Source organism: Ammospiza caudacuta, chromosome 3 (assembly GCF_027887145.1).
Source record: "Ammospiza caudacuta isolate bAmmCau1 chromosome 3, bAmmCau1.pri, whole genome shotgun sequence".
NCBI lineage: Eukaryota > Metazoa > Chordata > Aves > Passeriformes > Passerellidae > Ammospiza > Ammospiza caudacuta.
Window position 1 is genome coordinate 78,785,175 of NC_080595.1, and position 24,337 is coordinate 78,809,511.

A 24,337-nucleotide genomic window follows, 5' to 3' on the forward strand; every position below is an offset into this window, starting at 1 on the left:
GGCTAAGTAGTGCAGAGACTGAAAGCAACATTTTTTCCAATTAAAAACTTAATGTAGAAAATTAGGGGTGCCTTGGTGCAGGAGTTTTGGGAGCAATTAAAGTTAAAAAAATTATTTTCTTGTCAGAAATATCAAGATGACATGAAGAAAAAATTGAAACATGTCATTTTCTATTTATTTATTTTTTAAAATGTTGATTATTTCTTCCTGTGCCTTTTAAAACCTTGTTTCTTGTAAAATCTTATTAATGGGTTCATTGTGGTTGCGATCAGTTTCTTGCTCCTTTTGGGTTTTTTCTACTCAGGGAAGGTTCTGCATTCACTGATATTTGTCATAATTTCTGGGGCTGAGTTTGCTTGTAGTTCCAGTTAAGTTTTGTTTTCAGTACTAGCTCTTTAACAGTTTTGAGGTGCAGATGGTTCTGGCTTTTGCTTTCATCAAAGTTAGATTACATGAGATTATTTTGTTCTGTGTTTCGCTCTTATACTCTCTTTTCCTTAAATGTTCAAATTGTATAGCAATGGAACTCATAGCCCTCATCTTTAGTTTGGATGTTATTAATTAAAACATTTAAAGCTTATGTTTATGTCTTCATATTTGGGTGATGGATGCCAAGAGCTTCCAAGTGACTGATTCCTGGTCTCAGTAATTTGGCATGAAGGCATGTTTTTGTAGTAAAGCCAGAGTAGCATAACAAAAGGTATGTAAGCTGAATCATGAAGTGTATTTGCTCCTTGATTTCCTTGTGTGTTGTATTAAACTACATAACATAAAGTGGATATGATAGTTTTGCTGTAAATACTTAATGGGCATCATCATTATAACAATAATTGTAATAATAATAATAATCAGTTACAAACATCATCTTCCTTCTTCTCTTGCTCTTCTAATATTTGATAAAGAAACACCTACCATACAAAATTATTGCAGGAGTGTCAGATGGCAAGTTTATTGCATTTCTGCATTTGCTTTGAATTTTGTTCATTCCACATAATGGAAAGGGATTGATACTGTTTTTTCTTTATATTTTAGATGCTGTGTCATAAAAATTAATGAGGGGATCATAAGGCACTGTATTTTATAAAGCAGCCAACAAATATGTACACTAGAAATTAGAAGGTCTTTCTAATGATGTAGAAAATTTTGATGTCTTGTGTATCTCTTACAATAAATGCTGTTCTCTGTGGTACATGGTAGTATAAGCTTTCAGACCTCTCATCAGTTGAATTCAGGCAACAGTTTGACCAGAACATGAGGCTGCCACGGGGAGACTGCTCAGAGAAGCCACTTGTTCTCCACAGTGACCCACAAATACAGAGCTTCATGCTGAGGTGGTTAGGAGCTCACCTAACTAATGTTAAAAGAAAGAAGTTCTTTCCTGCGTTACTTTTTGGTAGAATCAAAGACTTGAGGTGATTTATTATTTTGTTGTGTAAAGAGCTGCTTGCACTCAGAGGAATGAGAGGAGGGAAGAAAGACTGCTCCCCTCCATTGTAATACAAGTTCTTGTGACTAAAGTTGTACTTCAGCAGTCTTTATTTAATTCAATTCTCTGTAGATTCTCCAAGTAACTAATCTTAAAACAGAGAGGATGTGGAGCAAGACTGCTGAGAAGCTCTGGGAGAGCTTTGACAAGGGGGCCCCTGGGGATCCTGAGGCTGTGCACTGCACAGCTGGACCTGCTGTGCTGACCCACCCAGCTTTCTCACAGAATGTGCCACCTCCCTCAGGAGACCGTGGTAGGGACTGTCAGGCTGACCTGTATGACTTCTCTCCTGGATTATCCCATCTGTCCTGAGGGACAAGGAAGTGCTTGCTTGTTGTCATCACCTGTATTCATGACGAGAAGTCTTTTGACCTCCAAGTCCCCAGTGTGTTACCAACTTTGGGCATGCTAGGTCTCTAATGCTGGTCATTCTTTCCTACACCAAAACCAGTATTTTTATTAATTTGTTTTTATAAATAAGCAGCTCATTCTTAGGCCATGTGTCATTCAGTGATCTTTCTATAGGAGTGAATGTTAAGTACATTTATTGCCTCAGAATTTTCCTCGAACTGGTGCTGTGCATTAGAGTTGGTTGTCATCTTTTTTACAGGGGAGCTCTAGATGAAATTCCAGAAAACAAAGCTGAGTAGGAGAACATAATCCATTTCAGAAAAGTTTTGATGTCAGAAAACTGTGCAGCTGGTATTAGTTTTGGCCTGTTTTAGGTACTTAGCATAGCTGACTTAACTGCTGACAAATAAAAAGATTGTGTGTTGCATTTGTGCAAATAGCACCTTGCTTCTGCTTAGGGCAGGTATGTCAACTTCTGTATTTTGTGTAGGTCTTTGGGTCTGTAGCTATGAAGAATGTAATATGTACTTTGAGGGAATAAAAACGATGCCATAAGCATATGATTACAGAAAATCTGAGATTTTTGTATGTTTTAGTAAAGCTTGTTACTTTTGCAAGATTTGTTTCAGACCAGTCCTATTAGTGCTAGAAGTCTGTGCATTATTTATTGATTTATAGAGGAAATTTATACATGTGTCCTCTTTATAGAAAGAATAGTTAGTTACCCTTTATTAGGAGCATTTTGTTTACTGTGATCATGTTATACTACCTTGTAGTGTAAGAAACAGCTCAGGAACAGTGCTATGAATCTAAATTTCCTGTTATTCTACTTTGAGGTTGATTTTATTTATTCAGCTTGATTAGAATAATGAAGCTGTGTTTCTTTTGTTTTGATGCAAATCCTTCATAGCAAGCATAGCCTTAAATTACTGAGGTTTCAGTTCTGGGAAAGTATTTGCTGCAGTGTTTGCTGTGATTTTAATATTTGTTTTACTGAAGTAAATAATTTGGTATTTCTGTGTTATCACCTGTGGGTATGTTGTCACCTAGAAAACTGAAACCTATAATATTTCATTACTTTAATTTTTCAGTACTCATGGGTAAGAGAAAGGAAGAAAGTGTTCTAACTCCTGGGTCCCAGAAAAGGCAGAGAAAAGAACACACAGCTATACATAGTGATGACTCTGATGAAGAAGAAACTTTAGAGTTCTCAGCTAGTAGCGGTGCCCTTTCACAGGCGGTAAGTACAAAAAGTCATAGAGATGAAGATACAAGAAAAGTTCTGTGCCTGTTGAAATAAATGTCTTGGATGTAGGCATCAGTAAAACAGAGATAAAAGAAACTAGGGATACTGTCTGTGGTGAGGACTTCTGCATGAGGCTGTTCTTACCTTATTTCTTTTGGGTCATCTAGTTATAAGAGTCAATCATAACAATATTCTGATTTAATAGAAGGAATACTACTGCAGTTGTGAAGTAAATGAAGGAAATGGATTTGGATAGAACTATGGAATGTTTCATTTATGGTTGTTGTAAATGCAGAAAAAAATATTTGCAAAACTATTTATTTACTAAAAGAAGTGCCAAATATATGTTTCTTTTGCATTTATCTGACACTTACAGATATCTGAAAAAGATCTAGTATTTGAAATGCAAATTTTGATGGAAAAGAAACTCGAGAATGGGAATATTATTATTTTCTGCTTTTCTTTTAGTAGTTGAACTTTAGCTTGATGGAAGACTTAAAAAAATATTTTTGAGATTGCAAATACTGTCCTGTGTATTTCGATTGAACATTAGGAAACATTTGTTTACCAGTGGTAGGACACTGGACCAGGCTTCTCTGGGAGGGTTGAACCTGTCTGGGTAACAGGTGTGCACCAAAACCACTTTCACTGCCCTCCTTTCCTGGACAGGGGAGAAAAAATACAACAAAATGCTTGTGGTTGAGATAACGGCAAGGAGAGATCACTCCCCAGTGACTGTCATGGGCAAAACAGCCTCAGCCTGGGGAAAGTAAATGAATTTATTTACAATCAAATCAGTATTTGAGAGACAATGAGAAATGAACCCAAATCTTGAAACACCCTCCCTCCTTGGCTCTTCGTCACTCCCAATTTTCTTCTTCCCCCAGCCCAACAGCACAGGGAATGGCGGGGCTTTGGTCAGTTATTTACATGTTGTCTCTGCCACTCATTCCTCTTCAGAGGGAGCACTCACACTCATTCTCCAGTGTGGACCCCTTCCAGAGGATGCAGTCCCTCAGGAACAGCCTGCTCCACTCTGGGTCTCTCATGGGCTCACAAGTCCTACCAGCAAACCTCCTCCAGTGTAGACTTCCCATAGAGTCACAGCCTCCTTTGGGAATCCTCCTGCTCCAGCACAGGGCTCTCCATGGGCTGCAGATGGATCTCTGCTCTGATGCCTGGAAGACCTCCTGCCCCTCCTTGGTGTCTGCAGAGCTGTTCCTCTCACATGTTCTCACTCCTCTCTTCTCTGGCTGCAGTTGCTGTAATTGCAATTTCCCTTTCCTGGCTCTTAGCCTGGAGGCACTTCCACTGTTGCTGATGAGCTCAGCCCTGGCCAGCAGTGGGTCTGTCTTGGGGGTGGCTGGGGAATGGCAATGGCTCTGTCAGACATGGGAAAGCTTCTGGCAGGTTCTCACAGAAGCCACCCCTGTAGCTTCCTGTTCCTGCTACCACAACCCAAAACCAATACAGCTTCCCAGAGAGATAGTTGGTGCCCCAAGTCTGTCAGTATTTACAAGACATTTAGGCAATGCCCTTAATAACATGCTTTAACTTGGTCAGCCAACTATTTTGGACCTTTTGCCTTAATATTTTATGTTGTATTGATGGTAAGTTAGTAATAGGGAGAACTGTAAGTTACTGTGTGTGAGACATCAGCTTTGGTAGCTTTTTATTTTAATAAATAGTTGCTCTATAGCAAGTGACTTTACACAGTGTCGTGAAACCCTTCTGTTTCCTTGTGGCTTATATCAACCAATGTTTTATATCATACTGTCATTTTAATTCCCATTGTCTTTAAAATATACAAACTTAATCTCATTAAAATGCATATATAACTTGAGTTTTAATTGTTCATTCTTTAGTCTGACGGTGAGGTTGGGATAATTGAAAGTATCCAGCTGAAGAACTTCATGTGCCATTCAAATCTGGGGCCTTTTCAGTTTGGATCAAATCTCAATTTTGTTGTTGGAACCAATGGAAGTAAGTATTAATTGCATAGAATCTTTTTCAAATAACACGTCTTAATAATGTAGAAGATGTAGATTTTTATTTGAAAAAGAATTTCTGGCCATCTTTTAGGTGTGGACAAAGATTCACTTTTGAAATGAGGTACCACACAGGTCTATCCCAGTAGTTAAAGGCTGGTGAATTAGATCTTAAAATTGGAGATTTTTGCAAAAGATAATGTGAATATAAATATTTTAGTAGCTAAATAATGCATACATTTTTATTTGAACTAAATGTACTTATTATTAAATGCACTATAATTGTCCAAGTGCCTGCAGTGCCCATCGCTGAGTTTGGAGGAACCACCGTGGTTGTAATGGGGGTTGAAGTACTGCTGATAGTTGCATAATGCTAAACTAGACCTAAAGCACGTTCAGCAACATGCTGCTTCCCGAGGACATCCAGCATTTTGAAAAGCTGTTGGGGTTGAGGAGGAGGCGTGTCCTCTCCCGGCTGGCTCTCGGCAGGGCGGAGGGTGCAATTGTGAGCCTGTGCCGCTAGATGGCTCCCGCAGCCCGGGGTGAGGGGTGCCGAGCGCACGGACCCGGCGAGTTCCGCGGCCGGCGGCTCCGTCATGTCATTTATTACATCAGGTCATTTACCGTGTCATATCTTATCAGCCAGCATTGCACAGTACTTCAAAATTATTGCCTTAGCCCAGGCGCCACGGGTGATAAACACCAAAGCAGGGAGTGCTTGCTGTGAGGAAGGTGTTACATAACGCAGCTCTGAGAGCCCGCACAACAGCTCTGAGAGCAAATAAATCAGCATTGTGATCAGCAGCTATTAAGCTAATATCATGAATGCTCAGAGCAAATTTGTTTTAACATACTCTGGTCAGTTATATCAACCCTTTGAGCCCCACAGTGGGTGCTAGAAAGGACTGTTGTCATTTAATCCCTTTTAGCAACTAAATATGATGCAGCCACTCACTTCCCCATGTCCTCCAGTGAGATAGGAAGGAGAATTGGAAAAAGGTAAAACATGTGGTTTGGAATAAGAACAGCTTAATAATTGAAATAAAATAAAATACAGTAATGATTGTAATGACGAACAGAAAGAAGGAGAGGAATAAAACCCAAGAGAAACAAGTTATGTGTAATGCAGTTGCTCACAACCAGCCCATCCGTGAGCAGCAATCAGTGGCTCCTGGACAGCATTCCCCAGTTTATGCACTGGGAATGATATTGTATGGAATATCCCTTGGCCAGTTCCGGTCATTTCTCCTGGCCAGGCTCCCTCTTGCCTTCTTGTGCATCTCCTCAGTGGCAGAGTGTGAGACATTGAAGTGTCCTCAACTTTGCTACTTAACAACAGCCAAAACATGAGCATGTTATCAGCATTATTGTCATGCTGAACCCAAAACATGGCACTGTACAAGCTACTGGGCAGAAAAGGAGGTCTATCCCAGCTAACCCAGGACATAGAAACTATTATAGGAAAAGGAAGTGATACCTATTTATACAATCCTGTTTCTTCTGGAGAAATAATTTTTAAAAATAAACATAAATTTTGAAAGAGAGCTTAAAACCTTTCAGGTAGTTAGATAAATGGTAATGTGTGTTTGATTTCTTTTGTAATGTATGTCTTTTCAGTATGCTTTTAAGAAAGAGGAGGTTCCTTCCTTCTGACTTATGACATGGTGGATGCAAATTGCTAAACAGAAGTAACACAAGTTTGGGTCAGCATGTTGGGTTTTTTTTAGGGAGACTCTTGAAAACGGCGTTTACTAGCATTATTGTTATTTTATATGTTCAATAAGGACAGAATTTGGACTTCTAATGCATGAATATATAACAAGTCAAAAACTGTAATGTGGGTGGCGTAGAAATTACAATATCTTCTCTTTAAAACAAGTTCAATGCTTCAATTACAGGTGGAAAAAGTTCTGTATTAACAGCACTAATTGTTGGACTTGGTGGAAAAGCCACTGCAACTAACAGAGGTTCCTCATTAAAAATGTTTATTCAAAAAGGAGAGACGTAAGTTAAACTTTAATCTAAAAGTTGCATTTGTAGTTTGCTGATTGTCATTGAGGTTAGCTTACTAGTTTTCTGTTTATGATAATTTTCTGCATCTTCTTATGGGATCCAACAGACTTGAATAAAAAGCATAACATTTAAACAACACTCCCCTCGCACAAAACCCCCAAACCCTGAAAACAAAAAACTTCAGAAGTTTTACCACTTGTATATCATTATTCCTGAATGTTGTATTTTGAAACCAACTGGAAATTAAACTCCAAACAGTTGGTCTCTGTCTCCTCCAGTGAGAGAGGGATAAAGGTGGAGATTATGTGTTGAAATAAAAATGTATTGAATAAAGCCATCAACGACATAAGGAAAACAAACAGTAACAGCAACAATACTAATAACAGCAGTGTATAAAAGAGGGTGATTGCAAGCAAAAATGCTCACTGAGTCTGATGCAAGGTGACTGCAGCACAGCCCAAGTCAGGCATCTTCTGAGACAAAGAAGAAAATGGCAAGTGGAAGTATTTGTGCCCATGTTGTGAAAAAAAGAAACAATGGTGGACAAATGTCTGCACCCACACTCCCTCCCCAAGCCCAAGATGAGAAAAACAATGACATACCAACCCCATTGTAGGACTGGAGCCACTCCACTGCTTCACTCACTATCCACTTTCCCTGGAATAAAGGAACAAAATGGTAGCAGTTCCACTTTGTGTTCTCCTCTTCCAGCTGAAGCTGTGTCCCCAGGGATGATGAGTGAGGTATAGAATAACAGCACTCACATGGCTCTGGGCTCTGCCCTTCACAGTAATGGCAAGAAAATTACCTCTGTCCTACCTGAGGCTAGCACACTGAACTAGCTAACATAATGATGTGTTCTCTATAGTCCCTGCTCTTGTGTATTACTTCCACTCTGTCATTGAATATCCTACAGAAAAATGGGAGTCCACTAGAAAAATTCATAAGTAACTAGTTATCATTATTTTGCAAGCAGTGAGGTTAATTATTTTTCAGTCTTTCTGGTGATGTGAGTGAATGTAAAGACCTTGACTTACAGCTGGATATTTGAACATGCAAGAAGTGGATTCATGTCTGCTGTGAGATTGGGGGTAATGTGTTCAGGGAAACCAATAAAAAGATAGGAGGCTTATGAGTTTACATTTACATGAAGCTGTTATTCAGAGTCAGATATCCCAGTCTTTTCAGAGGTGCTTAAGAGTAAAATTTTGGTAGTACTTGCCTTGTATGTATTAAGTTAATGTTTCAGCACTCACTTGAGAAATGGGAAATAGGAATTTGGAACTGAAATCACATCTCATGTTTTCTAGAAGAATGGCTTAAGCATTCTGCTGTATATTACTTTGCTTAGGCTGTAGAAGCCAGACAACTGTTTCATACAGAAGCCAATTTGAAAAAAGGAGAACTACCAAAAAGCAGCTTGATTCTGCAATGTAAAATGAGGGTACTCAAGATGAGGAGGGAAGATGGAAGAAATCTTCTCTCACAAATACTGCTTTTGGCTCTTTATTTAGGTGAAGCATAGGAGGTGCAAGCAGTCAGTGTATGGCAGCAATGTGTCGTGGTTATGGAGAAGAGGGCTGGACTTTGTGGCGGTGTTTGATTCCATACCACCGATGTCGTGGCAGGGCTGTGCTGTCAGCACAAGGAGGCCGGGGCCGGAAGAAGCTTCTGCTGTCCCCAGGTTCAAGGGAGGGGGTGTGTAGGTGTCAGGATCAGCCCAGCAGACTTTGCCCATCTCTGCCACTGGCAGTCTGTCTTGGTTTAGGGACAGATTTAGGAAAAAACACTCTGGAATGAGTGTCTTCTCTGAAGAGAATGGCTTCAGTAATTCTTTTTGCCAATAGGAAAATGAATACCAGCGAGTGAAAGTAAAAAAACCCGTTTATTAACCAGCAAAGTGCCTGCACAGCATGGAAAAAAATTGAACAAATGCTAGATATTGAACTTCCAGAACCTTGCCTCCCCACCCACACCACAACAAGAAAACCTCAGAATGCCAGGGGAAGAAATAAACAGTCTGCCTGCATGGCAGAGGGGGGACAAAATGGTGGCTGGCTTTTGTCTCAGGGAAGAGGAAAAATTCATGCAGTGGCTTAGGCAAAACAGATGGAGCCTATTAGCTGGCATTGATCCCCTCCTCAGAGCAGATGAAGCTGATGGATTTTGGTGTCCTTTCTCTTGTTGGTCCATCTTTGCCTGAGGTTTCAGGCTGACTGGAGTGGCCCCCACTGCTGGTCTTGGCAAGTATCTGATCTTGGACCAAAACCAAGCTGAAAAAGTTCAAGAAAAACTAAAAAAAAAAACACCTGCAGAAGGATTGCGGCTGCTGTCCAGGGGAAAGGTGGTGGGGTCGGGGGAAAAAGGAAACTTATTGCTTAGCTACTAAAAAATCGAGTTAGCTAAGCAACAGAGCAACTGCTGCTCTCTGCAGCACCCAGCATGCTGGGGAGTGAGTCTTGAACATGAAGTCTGTGCAGGAGCCCCCCAAAGGCTCGTGCCCCTCCTCTGGACCCACCTTAAAGCCACAGCAGCCATTTCTGGGCATAAAGCAGACAATCAGGAATAGAGCATCATCATGAAATCACCCCAAGACTGGGCCCCTTTCCCCATCCTCCGAGCCACGGCTTTTCTGGTTTGGTGCTGAAAGACAGCGCCGGCAAGCCCAGATGCCACTCAGAGAAAAAGAAAAGGGAGGGAACAGCAGCAGCGCGGGGCAGAGCCCAGCCAAGCTGTGTGGAGCCCCAGCCACCGTGACTGCAGTGCTGCAGCACCACTGCTGCCAGAACCACTGAGCACTCCAGTCCCGTTCATGCACAGTCTAGCCCAGGAAAAGCGTCCCCTGACCTGATTGAGAGCCCTGTCAGATCCCACCAGGTTTTGTCTTGTCCCTGTTTTCCTGTTGTTTTCAGGCTGGGGAAAGGGGAAGTTAAGCCATGAGCATCCCTGACACAGTATCTTTGATTTATCATACACTACAGGGCCCAGCACAAGGCCAGTTGCCGTTTTGCCTTTGTCTGAGAAACCATGCCAGGTGCTGTCTCAGGGACGCATTTTTGTTTAGTCTTGAATACCCTTCTGTGGGTGAAACACTCTCTGTTTTGTACAGTCTTACTAATACTGTTGTGGTTTTGAGATTTTGCAGTAAATTGGGATTTCGTTTTATAATCTCTGCTGTTGTTTCCTCCACTGTGGGAAGGGGGTGGAGGAAAGGGGACAGCTTGAGTGAGTTTACTTTTCCCTTTAATTTACTTTTATTTTACTGCTGGGTACTGCTTTTCCTTTTACTTTCCCTTTACTTTACTCCTGAGTTTTAAACCAGCAATGCTTCTAATGGTGTTATGGCTCAAACCAAATAAATATATGTTTTTCTGACTGGTACTGTGACTGACTTGCAGTTGTGACCTGTAGTATACATGACAGTTTGTATGGAAAATTAAAATGTTCTGACTTTTTTTGTTGTTTTTAGATTTGAAATTAATTTCAGGGTTTTAAAATTATTTTTGTTATTTTTTTTAGCTCTGCAGATATTTCCATAACTTTGCGAAACCAAGGAAGAGATGCTTTTAAACCAGAATTGTATGGTACCTCTATTACTGTGAATCAGCACATTAATCAGGATGGAAGCAGAACTTGCAAACTAAAAAGCAAATCTGGTTAGTGGTAGTTTGCTTTGTTCTCAGTCTTAGAAGTTCTCTAAACTTGTTCATGTTTGATGATTTGAATGCCTTGATGTCAGTAAAGGATGTTGTTTTTCTTTTCATAAAACCACTCAAGGATGATGACAATGTCCATTTTTCTTGTTTTTATCCCAAACTAAAAATATTTTAGTATGTCTAAAGCAATTATGTATTTATTGATATGTATTATTTAGTATGTCAGATGTAACATTATGTATTTGTTTTCACAAAAATCTGCTTGTGTGATGAGGCTGAACATAGTTTTTAGTCTTTTTTGAAGTTTTACTGAATTTGCTGATTTATCTAAATTCTGTCACAGAGGGTTTATGAGGCAAAGAGGGACTTCAAGTAGAAGTCTTTCTGTGCAAATGAAAATGTATTGAAAAAATATTTAAAAAACCCCTGATGTTTCTAGTTCAGGACTAAGTCTGTGTGACAAAGAGATGGAATTCATTTCTTAGATTCTCTACAATGAAGAAAGTACTCCAGGGCATTGTACCTACTGATATTTTTAATTTCTTTTTTTTTTTACCACTAGGGACCATAATTTCTTCAAAGAAAGAGGAACTCATAGGAATACTGGATCACTTTAATATACAGGTAGTTGTTGTAGTGTTTAAATTCTGTGCAATTTAGGAAGACATTGGTATGTGATATTGTAATTCTTCAATTAAAAAGAAATGTACTATTCCTTAAAGGAGAGAGTTGCACCTCTTCCATATCATTTAAAGATCAAATTCATCAGCAAAGGAAAATTGAAATATATGCCTCATGCAATGCAGAATAGGATTCTGCCCCAGACAGATAAGTATTTGCTGTCATTTGTGAGCTGTGAGTCATGTGTCCTGTTGATAAAAGTCTTGACATATGTAGGTTTCTTTTGTATCTGGAGAGGTTTTTTCTGCTGATTATTTCAGTTCTAGCTGTTTCAGAAATTTGAATGTGATTTTTCTGCCTAATTGATTAATAAAAGATCACGTAGTGCATATGAAGTTTAAAATATTCAACTGAGAATTTCAAATAATAGGAGTTGCAGTTAGTATGTATTGATTTTATTTTGTGGCAACATCTGTAAGAATAATGAGTCAATTAATTGCATTTATTGCCATACTTTGACACAACAAGAATTTCTAATGCTGATTTTGTTAAATAACTGGAACTTACAGGTACTGTTTTTATAGAAGTCACACATCCTCTTGGAAGCAGTTCCTTAGTTGTCCTTGCTGTGGTTCTATTTTATATTAGATATAGTTGGGATTTTTAATTTTCTGTTTATTATTGGTTTTGTTTGTTGTGTTTTGGTTTTTTGAAGATGTGAAAGGATTAGCAAGCTTGATTTTACCGCATTAGCTTAGTAATAAGTTGCAGGACTAAAACAGGGTTCTCACTTCCATGGATTTGCAGTTACATGGTAACTTGTAATTAAAATAAAATGAAAATTATTTATTTTTGCAGGTAGATAATCCTGTGTCTGTTTTAACCCAAGAGATGAGTAAACAGTTTTTACAGACCAAAAATGAAGGGGACAAGTACAAGGTAAGAAAAAAATGTAGTGTAGTCATAAAACATTAAAATACCAATTGCAAATTTTTAGAGCATTTGAAAAAAAAATCAAATTCCTCGATTTTAATCACCTGTTTTGTGCTAATTCAGGTCAGTAGCTAAATACCACACAACTGCTTGCTCACTTCCCTTCTGTGCTGCCCCCAAGCTTGGGCTGGGGGAATAGGAAATAAAGAGTAAAATTAAAAAAAATAAATGAGAGGGATGAGATAAAATTTGTGTGATAACTGAAGTGAAAGCTGGAAGGAGAGAGAGAGAAAGAAAGTGAAGCAAAATAAAAGATGCAAAGGGAATCATTCACTACCTCCTGTTGGTAGACTGAGGCCCAACCAGTGCCCAAGTAAAAGATGGCCAATCCCCCTAAACCCTCTCTTACCTGTTTTTATTACTGAGCATGGCTGTGCTGGTTTGGGCTGGGTTAGGATTAAGTTTCTTCATGGCAGCTTGTACAGGGCTACTTAGTGGGTTTGTGCTGAAAACAGAGTTTATAATGGGGAGATGTTTTCCTTGTTGCTGTTTGGGTAACTGCTGAGCAGGCCTTACACAGTCAAGGCTTTTTCCTCTTCTTTTTCCACCCCACCAGCAAGGAGGCTGGGGGTGCCCAAGGCTTTGGGAGGGGTCACACCAGGACAGGTGACCCCAGCTGACAAAAGGGATATCCCCAGACCATGTGGCATCATGCTGAGCATATAGAGCTTGGGGAAGAAGGGGGAATTGGGGGATGTTTTGCATGATGCATTTGTCTTCCCAAGTCACCATTAGGCATGATGGAGCCCTGTTTTCCTGGGGATGGCTGAACACCTGCCTGCCCCAGGAAATGGTGAAGGAATTCCTTGTTTTGCTTGGCTTTCATGTGCAGCTTTTGCTGTTTTAAACTATTTTTGTCTTATCCCATGTGTTTCTTGCTTTTACTTTTCTGATTCTCTTCCCTATCACACCCCAGGGGAAAGTGAGTAAGTGGCTGGGGCTAAACCATCACAATGACATTTTCTGAGGTGGCAGATCTTGTTGGCTGCTTGGAATCATTTGCCTGTTTGTATACCTCCCCAGCTTCTTGCACACCCAGCTGGTCTATTCACTGAGAGGGCAGAGTGAGAAAAAGGAGGCTTCCATGCAACAGCTAACATATGAGTGTGTAGTCAGTATTTTTTTGATCACATATCTAAAACAAAACACTATAACAGTTCCTGTAAAGAAATTTAAGTCCACCCCAACCAGAGCCAGTGCACTATCTGATTGCACCAATTATCCACTTGCGCAAACAATGTTTTTGAAGATTCTTCTCTCTAAAGAGATGGATAAATTTAAATTTTAGGGCTCTGCTGAGTTAGTTCATTGTTCAGAAGTACCCCTATGGGAAATGAGTGTTCTAAGTCACCTGCAGAACCACTGGCACAGGTATCAGCAAAAGCAGGTTTAATATTAAAGTGAAAGTGTGGCTAGGTTTGTTGGCAAGGTTCACTCTCCTACTTACATAGATGCACAAGAGGAAAATTGGACTAAAACCTGAAATTACTAAATCTAAAACCAAAATCAACATAAGTTATCTATATGGAGGTTGGAATGGGAAAAAGGTATGGATAAAAAGGAGTAAAGGAGACCTTCCCATTAAGTCCCAAGGTTCAGAATGGATCCCCTTGCCAAACCTAGCTCTGGACTTGACCACACTTCAGGCCTAAAGGTTTTGACAGTGCATTAATTTGACAGTACTTAATTAGTAGCCTGTTTTAAACAATTTGACAGATGATTCTTAGAGAGTTTACAATACTACAATGGTAACTCACTCATAGGCCTAATTTTCTTACTAATCTGAGTACTTCAGAATCTTAAAAAACATTCATAATACAGTTGCTATACCAGATGCACATGTCTACATATGCAGACCTAAAGACTGTGTACAAGTTGTATACCTGTGAAAGATTTCCCTGCAACTCAGAGAAAGTACTTATCTCAAATGCCTTTGGATCTTCTCAGAGGATGAAGGCTGATCCTTGAGGAGTGGGGGTATCAGCCCAGGATCTGGCAGCTTCTGGCAGCCGTTCTCCAAATAAACGTGAGGGTTCTCTGGCTCACAGTGGTGTCTCACTCAGAGAGAGATGCTATAAACGTGAGGGTTCTCTGGCTCACAGTGATCAGAGATGCTGCCACAGCCCATTGTGGTCCAGGAGAGCTCAGGGGGTCTCGCTTGCGACCATTGTTCATAGGGTCACAAGAGGGTGGGCTTTAGTCATAGTAATTTTTCACCCTGACCACAATCCAAGTCAGTAACTTTCTGTAACAATTCGATAACAAAAATGTTGTTCTATTTGGGTTTTTAGTCAGGCAAGAAAAACAAGTTTCAAAGGCTCTTCATTTAGAAAGAGGAGCTTGTCAGACAGTGTAAGTTCCTGAGAGTAGAGAGTGTTTCTAATAAACTCAGGAGGGGCTGATCCCAGCTTCTGTTCATCAAGGCTGGGGCTAACAAACATTTCAAATACCACATTGTGGCCTGAGGAGGGGTGGAAGTTGTACCACCACAACCTGACCAGTTTTTTCACTTTGGATATCATTAAGCATGCAGGGATCTTGGGATGACTGGTCATTCTGTCATAATTATTGAAGGTCCACTTAGATAGGGTGCTGATCTCACATCTGCATCTTTTTATTCCTTTTTAGTTTTTTATGAAGGCAACTCAGCTGGAACAAATGAAAGAAGATTATTCATTTATTGGGAAAACTAAAAAAAATACCCGTGTTCAGATAGAACAAGGGGAAGAGGTATGTAAAAGTTAAAATAATTATTAGGATAGATCTGAGCAGTGAAGGAAGTACAGGAGTTAAACTGCGTAGTTTGGTTTTATTAGATCTCAGTGACATTAAATTTCAAAAACCCAAATATTTCCAAAATTTCATGTTATATCACAGCTTTTCACAGTCATGATTGAACCCCTATTTTCTTTTTTAAGCGTCTTGAAGAACTTAAGCAGCTTTATTTGGAAAAGAAGGAATCTTTCAAAAGCATCACGTTTGTGAATGACATGCAAACTCGTCTCAAAGATTTGAAACATCAAATGGCGTGGGCAGTGGTAAATGTCTTGCTAAAATATGTTTGTTCATGTGAAATGTGCTTCATTCCCAGTCTCCTGTGCATATGCTAATACGGGCTTTTTTAGGTGAGTGAGATGGAAAAAGAAGTAGAGCTGCTCAAAGATGGTGTCAGAGCTGAAGAAGGAAATACAGAGCTCCTTCAGAAGGTCGAAGAATGCCAGGTAGGTGTATGGTCTAAACCATATAGCACTCTAGCTGTAGTCACCCCCCAAGTCAGAGATCTGTTGTGAAGGTTTTCGTGGGTATCATTGCCTTTAGAGAAGAGCAATGATTTCAGGAGACATCTGGAAGTTTTGGGATGGTTCTTAAGACTTCTGTAGGTAGCAAGAAAAAATAATTTTGTCATACATTCTGATTTGCATATGAAACACATTTTGTGCAGAGAATCTGGCATCATTATTTTGAATCTATAATCATAGAATAGTTTGTGTGGGAAGAGACCATGAAGATCATCCAGTTCCAACCCCCCTGCCACAGGCAGGGACACCTTCCAATGGATCAGGCTGCTCAAAGCCCCATCCCACCTGGCACTGAACACTTCCAGGTATGGGGCATCCACAGCTTCTCTGGGCAGCCTGTGACATTGCCTCACCACCCCCACAATAAAGAATTAATTCCATATAGCTAATCTAAATTTTTTTCTAAATAATTTTCTTTCAGTTCAAACCCATTATTCCTTGTCATATCAATACAGATAATGAAGAATCTCTCTCCAGCTTCCTTCGCCACCCTTCAGATACCAAAAGGCTGCTATGAGGTCTTCATGCGACCTCCACTTCTCCAGGCTGAACAGCCCCAGAACTTCTCAGTCTATTAAAAGTCCTCCAAACTGTCCTTGTAGCACTTATTTTCCTTTTTTTAAAAATGATTTTATGGTTTTTTATGGTTTTTTTTCTTTATTTTAAAAAGTACGTGCTTCACAATTTCACATTTTTTGGTTTCTGGTCAGCATGTCTATGTAGCAATGAAGGAACACTGTCTTGACACTGGTTTAATTTCTTTTGGTGTCATGGTACTTGACCTTATTGTATTAAAAGTCCTGAGTAAACATTGAGATAGGAAAAAAGTTTGCTATCTCTGTCACAGATTTGGTAGCCTGTTGATTCCCAAGAATGAACATTTTTGAGTTTTCATCTTAGCATATCCATGGTGGCAATGTCTTGCTCTTTTTTTTGAAACCCAACAGAATTTAAACAATTGAAATGTGTCTGATGGATTCTTTTGAGAGATATTTGTCTTGTAACATTAAGATGTTTTGAAGAAAATTTTGTTCCATTATGACTTTTGTTGTTTTTTTCACCAAAGGAAAAAGTGAATGAAGCAGAAAAAAAGTACAAAGCAATACAGGACAAATTGATAACAGTAAGTGAAGAAGCACAAGGCCTTCATCCTCAGTGTATTTCTTTGAAGGCTGAAGTGCAGGCAAAAAGAAAAGCAGTCAATGAAGCTGAGGTAGGCAAAAAAAATGCTTTCAAAGTTCATACCAATTTAAAGCTATAAACTTATCCATGCTCTGCCCATCTCTAATTCTACACCTGTATCTTGGCTTCTTAAGTCCATGGTGAGTTCAGAACAGGTGCAATTTCCTGCCTGACTGGCAAGTAGTGTCTGTTCAGGAGCTCTGGTGTTTATGCCTTTACATAGTTACTAAACAGTGTTAAGCTTAGGTCAAAATAAATAAATAGATGTAATTTCTGAAAATCAAGTTATGTTTGTCTGATTTGCTGCAGTTCTGTATTTACTCAAAACTGTACTTCTTTCAGAAATTATTTCTTCTATTTCTTAAACCACTGTATCCTGTTTCCTTGATAGATCATTTATAATCGCTCCAAAACGGAGTTAAAACGTCTGGAAAAAGACAGGGAACAGCTCCATAAGCAAATTGAAGAACTGAAAAGCTGGTAAATATGGTGTATGTTTATTAAGATATAGTTGGAAAAGAAGTAAGCTTTTCTGATTACTGAGAAAACCTGCAGTAATAGAAAATATTTATTTAGTCTTTAGCAGGGTCCAGTTAAATACCTGAATATTTCTGATCCTGCTCCTTTACATACCAAGATTTTGACTAAAAGGTCAAAAGAAGAGGCAACTGGGTAGCAAAAGTGGCGTTTTTGTTTGTTTTGGGGTTGTCTTGGTTTGGTTTGGTTTTGGTGATAATAGATATTCCTTACCTTTCCATGATAGTGCAAAACCAATATGTCCTAAACCAATTGCAATAGGAATGTAACTGGGAGGAGTTACATGTGATTAGAAATATAAAAAAAAATTCAAATTGGCATTATTGCTATGTATATCTTGCAGCTTAACAGAATCTTAAATGTAACTGATGAGTAAATATTCTCTACACTACAAATAATGAAGTTCATGTCACTTTTAAATCATCAATATGGTTTTAAAATATGGAACTATGTTCTTTTCTAGTGCTAATCAGGTTTCAGAGCCTGAGAAATTGGAAAGACAGAGGAGAATTTCATACTTAAGGGAACAGTTGAAGGCATTCCATGATGAAGAAGTAATGATTAGTCAGCAGTTGGATCAGTTTCAGCAGGCTATATCTAAGTGTAGGGAAGATCATTCTAGACTCAGGTAAGTTACGCTTTTTGAATGTAATCGTTTGCCTCTGTTTCAAGTTAGAGGGAATCCCTTCTTTTATGTATCCCTTCTAATGTACCTGTGATCCCTGAGGTATTAGACTCCAGTTTATTTTTCACATTATAAGACAATAGATACACTTAGGAGTAATTGCTGCTTCTATAGCTAAGGCAATTCACAGAGGCTTTGAGGCAAAGAGGTTCAAATATGAATTTAGCCCATACCCAAGATAGAAAAAACAAAGCACTCTGGCTTTGATTTGAAAAGATGAACTTTTATTGTCCTAAAGGATTTGAGAATTGTTCCTTATTGCACCTGGTGTATTAATGTAAATGGCTCTTATCAATTATTACAACCAAGGCTTACTCTATGTTTTGTTGAAGATCTTTGAAGACAGTGAAATTGAAAAAGATAATTAGAAATAAAATAAATTCATTATAATTCGTTAGAAATAAAAAAGTATTGTAGAACTGTTGCAAAGTAGTATTTTTATCTCTTGCTTTTTTTTTCTCATGTTTCTTGAAATTATAAAAATCTTACAGCATGTGTGTACCTAGCTTTACATTGAACTACTGATACCTTGATACACAATCCTATTAGTAATTGAAAAACAAGGCTTTATAATTATTTTAGTGTAATTTAGGCTCTATAACTACTGAAAAAAAAATCTGTTTTCTTAGGAGAGAAAGCGCTGAAGTGCAGCAAGCACTGGATGCCCACCAGAAACAGATGAGAGACCTGAAAGACAGTAAAACAAACGCTTTGAAAAGATTTGGACCATATGTACCAGCATTTCTTGAAGCAGTTGAAGTAGCCCATAAACAAGGACAATTTAGAAAGAAACCTCTTGGACCTTTAGGTGAGAACAATTTCTGAAACATACTTTCTCATGGGATATTTTTGTATGGTTGCTAATCTAACTAGTGGTCTTTTAGAAATCTTTGTTCTTTATGGAACTTCAGATATATCTTTTTCTTCTGTACTTCCTGGACTAAAGGTTTTACCTTGGTATGTTACCTTTTGCTTCTGTTATGCCCTCACTTACATCTACTGGCTTTCCTCATTTTCCAGCCATTTTTGTTGAGATATTTTACAATGGTAAACTTTCAATGCATCCCTCCAACTCCCCCACATCCTTAAGGCATCAGAGAACTGTGCTTTGCCTGCTTGTTCCTCAGTGGATAGCACTGTCCAGATCATGGACAGATTTTGTTCAAAATGTCCAGTGGCTGACTTGTGGGTTTCTCAAACGTAAGATGTTTGGAAGGAACAGGTCAGACAGACACAAATGAGATTCTCTTGGAAAGCTGGCTTTTATTTGTCTTCTGTCCAGCTCTGACAATGGCTGTTATTTTCAGTTTGTGAATGGGAGGAAAGGTTTCAGCATATTCTGGATGTAAAGTATGTGGCATTTACTGCAGGGTAAGAGAATATGTGCCACTGAAGACAGGTGATATAATGGAAATCTTTGTGTTTGTTTAATTTGCAGTATAGCTGTTCCACTGCCTTCATCCTTAAAGTGATAAATTGTTGATTAGCTGTCTTTGCCTTGATATATTTCTGCTAAGCTATTAGAAAATTGGTACCCTAATGGAAGAAAATACAGGCCTCCAACTATGTGTAGGTGTCTCTAGGCAGAGCAATTATATTTTTGTTGAGTCTTTTAACTTTTAGTCAACCTCTTAAATTTTTTTTTCTACCTATAAGAAAAGTTTATTTTAGACTTAAAAAAGGTAGATCTGTTGTAGAGTCTTTGAACTTTTAGTCAACTTCTTAATTTTTTTTTCTACCTGTAAAAAAGGTTTATTTTAGACTCGTTTAAAAACCTGAAATACAACAAAACAAGAACCTTGAGTGGTAAAAATGCTCTACTGAACATTTTCTCATGGAACACAGCACCTAAAGCCTTGCTTCTTATGTTTATTTAGGTGCTTTGATTCATCCAAAAGATCCTGAACTGATCTTGGCTATTGAATGCTGTTTAAAAAGCTCTCTTCAGGCATTTTGCTGTGATAATCACAGCGATGAAAGAACTCTTCAGTCACTGATGTCAAAATATTATCCACATGGACAGAGACCTCAGATAATTGTAAATAAATTTCAGAATAAAATTTATGATACTAGTCAGAGGTAAGTATGTTGTAAATTTTATTTCTTAGCCTTGATGGTTGAAAAGAACTATTTGTATTTTTTTTTTTAAGAATCTCATGGGAGTTTTATGAATGTTTTTTTTTTTCTTTTCTTCAGAGCTGTTCATCATCCAGAATTCCCAACAGTTCTGACAGCATTGGAAATAGAAAATCCAGTGGTTGCCAATTGTTTGATTGATGTGAGGGGTATAGAAACAGTCCTGCTGATTAAAGTAAGCTTTATGCTCCCTGTTGATCTTTAAAGAAAGAGCGTGGAGCATTTATGATGTCTTCACTGGTAGTGTCTGTAATGAATAAAAGAGGTCGAGGAAGTTCTGCTCCCCTCTCTGCCCCATGTGTTTCAGGACTTTCCCTGTTTGTTTCTGGGTTGTTTGCCACTACCTTTCTGGGCCTCTAAGTGGTGTAATTTCCCAGTCTAAATAGTCCACATGTGGGTAGTCAGCCTCATAAGTGCTGGCTCTGTCTCATGTCTCTCTGTTACTTGGTGGGTTCAGGATGTGCCGCTTTTGGGTAGTCTGGGAGTTAGCAAAATTTCCAAGCTGCCCCTACCAGTTGTACCTAGAAGCTGGTAGCTAAGTTTTCTGGCACTATCTGATTTCTGATCTTAATTGATTTTTGATATTCTGTTAGTACTGAAGATACCAGCTCCTGCAGATAAGATTACAGATAAAGTATTCAAAGATAAAAATAAGGCGTATATTTTTATTTAGAGAAGGCAGGATATTCTCTAAGTAAGCAGAACTAATGATCCTTACTTTTTGTGAATTTTATTTTTCTCCAAAATCTTTTGTCCCAGTTTATCCTCTGACGGTCTTACTGGGGAGAGGTGGTTCATGCTCTGTCTGAGGCAGAGCTGACTGTTTATCAAGCATGGCTGTCACTGAGTGGGTTATATAACAGCTGAATTTTGTAGGCTTTTGTCATGGCAGGAATATTGGGACTCTTCTTCCCCCTCTGCCTGAACTAATCAGTGATTTTCATAACATTATTACCTTTGAGCCCTACCTGAGTAATTTCAAGTGAATCTGAAAGAAGTATCCTGTGGAAAAATTAATACATTGGAATAGATAACATGGTTGCCTTGAACAATGGCACTTAGTCTGGCACTGTCAATGTTGGGATTTTTTACCAACATCTTTCCCTGAACTTTAATTGAATCTTGTTTGATGTCCTTTATCCCTTGCTTTAGAAGCTTCTTTCCTCTATGTTTATTTACTTTTGATAGTTGAATATATCTGTGCATAGTGACCTTCTGGTTAGTGATTTTTTTCCCCCAAGGCAAATTATAAGGGACTGATTAGATTACAGAATTCACAAATAAATGACCAATTAAACTTACTGGGTTCTTGAGAATGTCTTACTCAACTAAGAAAAGTAGATTCTTGATGTTATAGATAATATTCACATTCTTTCATTAATGTATTTCTTTTCATTAAGAATTGAAATTATTTCTGGGTGAAAACATCTGGACAACTTTTAAACTCTTCTCTTTAATTATGGTTGCATTTCTGCTGGTGTTATAAGGGCATTTTGTTTTTCAGGATAGCCGTAGGGCTCGTGAGATAATGCAGTGCAATCGGCCCCCGAGAAACTGTAGAGAAGCTTTCACTGCTGAAGGTGATCAAGTATTTGAACGACGCTATTACTCTTCCAGTTTTGTCAGACCCAAGTTCCTAAGTCAAGATGTTGAGGCAGAAATCAGGTTAGTATCTTTTAACACGTTTGTAGAAAGTGCACTTGTAGGTATGAACAGTGGAATTGCATATTTGTCTATTTGCATGTACACTAGTCTCTAATCTCCTCCATTTTCTTTCTGATATTTATACTTCCTTTCTGAGAATTCTAGAAAATCTCTTCATTTCAGTGACTTTTTGTGATAGGAACAAACTTGCATTGTATTTAGTTGTCTTTCAGCTTGTGGCATGTAGATCTTACCACCAAGCAGGGATTTTCTTTGCTTAGTACTCCAGGAAATCCAGCTACCTTCTTTTGTATGCTTGGTCAAAAAGAGTATGGAGTCAAGGCTGTTTCTTAAAGATATAATACTTGAACAGAGATGTTGTAGTTTACTGCAAGGGAGGCCTGACTATTCAAACCAAAGTTGTTAGCACACATCCTCCTGTTGGTTTCAAACTTTGCACCTGTGTTTCCTCAGGCTTTTGACTTCATTCATGGTAGGTATCTCTGAGAATTCCCTCACCTTTTATATTTTTAGGGGTTTTTTCTCTCGTTGCTTTCAAAATGGTAGATGAAAAAGCAAAATATACTTCAACGATTACAAACTCTTGCTGTCACCAAGGAAATTTGTGACAATAGAATACTTTCATTTTGAGGCTCAGATTATATTAGAAATATATTAGGCAATTTTAGTATTAATAGCTGATAGTATAAACTGAATTGAATGTTGAAATTCATTTTTATAAACTCAGAAGTTTTAAATGTGTCAGTTACTTGTAGTTTGTTCATGTCAGTATATAATGAATTTCACTCAGAAATTATTTTAACTTTCAAAGTGTTACAGGCATTCCATTACCGATTTTGCTATGGGGGAATGATGTAGGCTAGTTAAAAAGAAGTGCATTTTTACCCTTTGTCTTGTAATGCATTTAATTTTTTTTTGTGTATTTCTGTATGTGTGTGTCACAAATAATATCTGTGTAGTATGTAACATCTCAATATCACTTTGTTCATAAAGTCACTTGAATAAGGAAATTGAAAACAAACGGGCACAGTTGACAGCCTCTCAACAACGCTTACATTCCATTGAAAATGAGATCAGGCAGAATGAAGATCATCTCTATGGTCATCGGCGACACCAAAAACAGCTACAGGTAAAAATGGGTACAGTGTTAGTTTTTAGAAACTCCTCAGTCTTTCCCTATTTCATTTTGACTTCTGCAATCTATCTGGAGTGCCTGATAGTTTTTAATTTTTCTCCTTACTTTTCTTGTTTGCTTTCTTTTTTTTTGTTTTGTTTTTGTTTTTTTGTTGTTGTTGTTGTATGCTCTTACAATTGAGGACAGAATGATAGAGGCCACATCAATCATTACACATGCTGTTGTTTCTGTTCGGTATCTTTCCCCACCTTGTGCTAAATCTTACAAATTTATACTGCTGTTTTTGACACTAGTAGTAAGTTGTTGCACAGAAAAGACACTTGCATCATATAATGCTTTTCTCTCCTTTATTTCTGTTGTGCCTTGCCTCTTCATTCCCAGAATCTTATCTTCATGCTCTTCTGGTATATTCTTAACCAATCTTGATATGCTGAATATTTCTTCTTTAAGTTCTCTTAATTTTAATTTCTTTATAAACTATTTTACAGCTGTTAGCCTCCTTTCTGTGATCTCTGGTACTTCTAGGTAGGATATATATTTTTGGTGGCCAATGGTGCTCCTGGTAGGCAGTGTAAGCTAATACATATGATATAAATTTATATTCAGTAAATAATAAGTAAGAAGCAGCAAAAAAACCCCTAGCATGCAGTCTGAAATGCTGAAGATAAATTCTTGGAGAAAAAATAAAGTGTATTTTATTAAATTGTCATATTGAATGGAAATATGGTAACTTAATGAATTAAAGCACATAACTTTCAGAACAAGTTATATCTCATGAAAATGAATTCCACAGGTGGGTGTGAAGAGTTGTGTATCTTGTTAGTCACTAACAAAGCTAAAAAATAAAAGTATCTTCTTTCCTGTGATGACTTAAATAAACAAATGTGAACTTTTCTCTTTAGTTAAGCTTCAGAACATGTATTTTCTTTTTCTTCCCAGGCAAAAATAAAAACAGCAAATGCAGAGATAGCAGATCTTGAAAACGTGGAAGAGCACCAGTCAGCGGACATCCATATATTAGTAAGAACAGATTATGCAATTATGTCTAATTAGCATATGGACAATGTCTTTTAATGTTGGCAGTGCTTTGAAATAAGCAAAGCTGGATTCTGAGGAATGGAATGCTTGCCATAATTCTAAACATTTCTGTAAATGGAGGGATTTTATTTATTTTTGGTGATTTAGTTTTTTTCCCAAGGTTTTGCAATATTTTTCTTTTTGAATCAGAAAGTATTTATGATGATAATTTAGGAATGACATTATTTTCTAGGAGACAATAACAATTCACTTACTCTTCCTGCATTGCATTGTGTATTGGATGTATATTGGCCACAGATCCAGAGG

General features: G+C 38.2%; 1 protein-coding gene across 2 annotated transcripts in view; it reads left to right on the forward strand.

Moving 5' to 3' along the window:
* SMC6 (structural maintenance of chromosomes 6) overlaps positions 1-24,337 on the forward strand; it is a 38,239-nt gene that overhangs the window by 2,569 nt on the left and 11,333 nt on the right. For both annotated transcript variants that reach the window (XM_058801081.1, XM_058801082.1), the window contains exons 2-19: positions 2,929-3,077; positions 4,949-5,066; positions 6,970-7,075; positions 10,604-10,740; positions 11,303-11,364; positions 12,220-12,300; positions 14,983-15,084; positions 15,273-15,392; positions 15,480-15,575; positions 16,720-16,866; positions 17,227-17,315; positions 17,836-18,000; positions 18,687-18,865; positions 19,935-20,136; positions 20,254-20,368; positions 21,698-21,858; positions 22,852-22,987; positions 23,933-24,013. In XM_058801081.1, coding sequence (XP_058657064.1) covers positions 2,934-3,077; positions 4,949-5,066; positions 6,970-7,075; positions 10,604-10,740; positions 11,303-11,364; positions 12,220-12,300; positions 14,983-15,084; positions 15,273-15,392; positions 15,480-15,575; positions 16,720-16,866; positions 17,227-17,315; positions 17,836-18,000; positions 18,687-18,865; positions 19,935-20,136; positions 20,254-20,368; positions 21,698-21,858; positions 22,852-22,987; positions 23,933-24,013 — 2,241 coding nt within the window. In that variant the 5' untranslated portion in view covers positions 2,929-2,933. The remainder of the gene's footprint in view (positions 1-2,928; positions 3,078-4,948; positions 5,067-6,969; positions 7,076-10,603; positions 10,741-11,302; positions 11,365-12,219; positions 12,301-14,982; positions 15,085-15,272; positions 15,393-15,479; positions 15,576-16,719; positions 16,867-17,226; positions 17,316-17,835; positions 18,001-18,686; positions 18,866-19,934; positions 20,137-20,253; positions 20,369-21,697; positions 21,859-22,851; positions 22,988-23,932; positions 24,014-24,337) is intronic.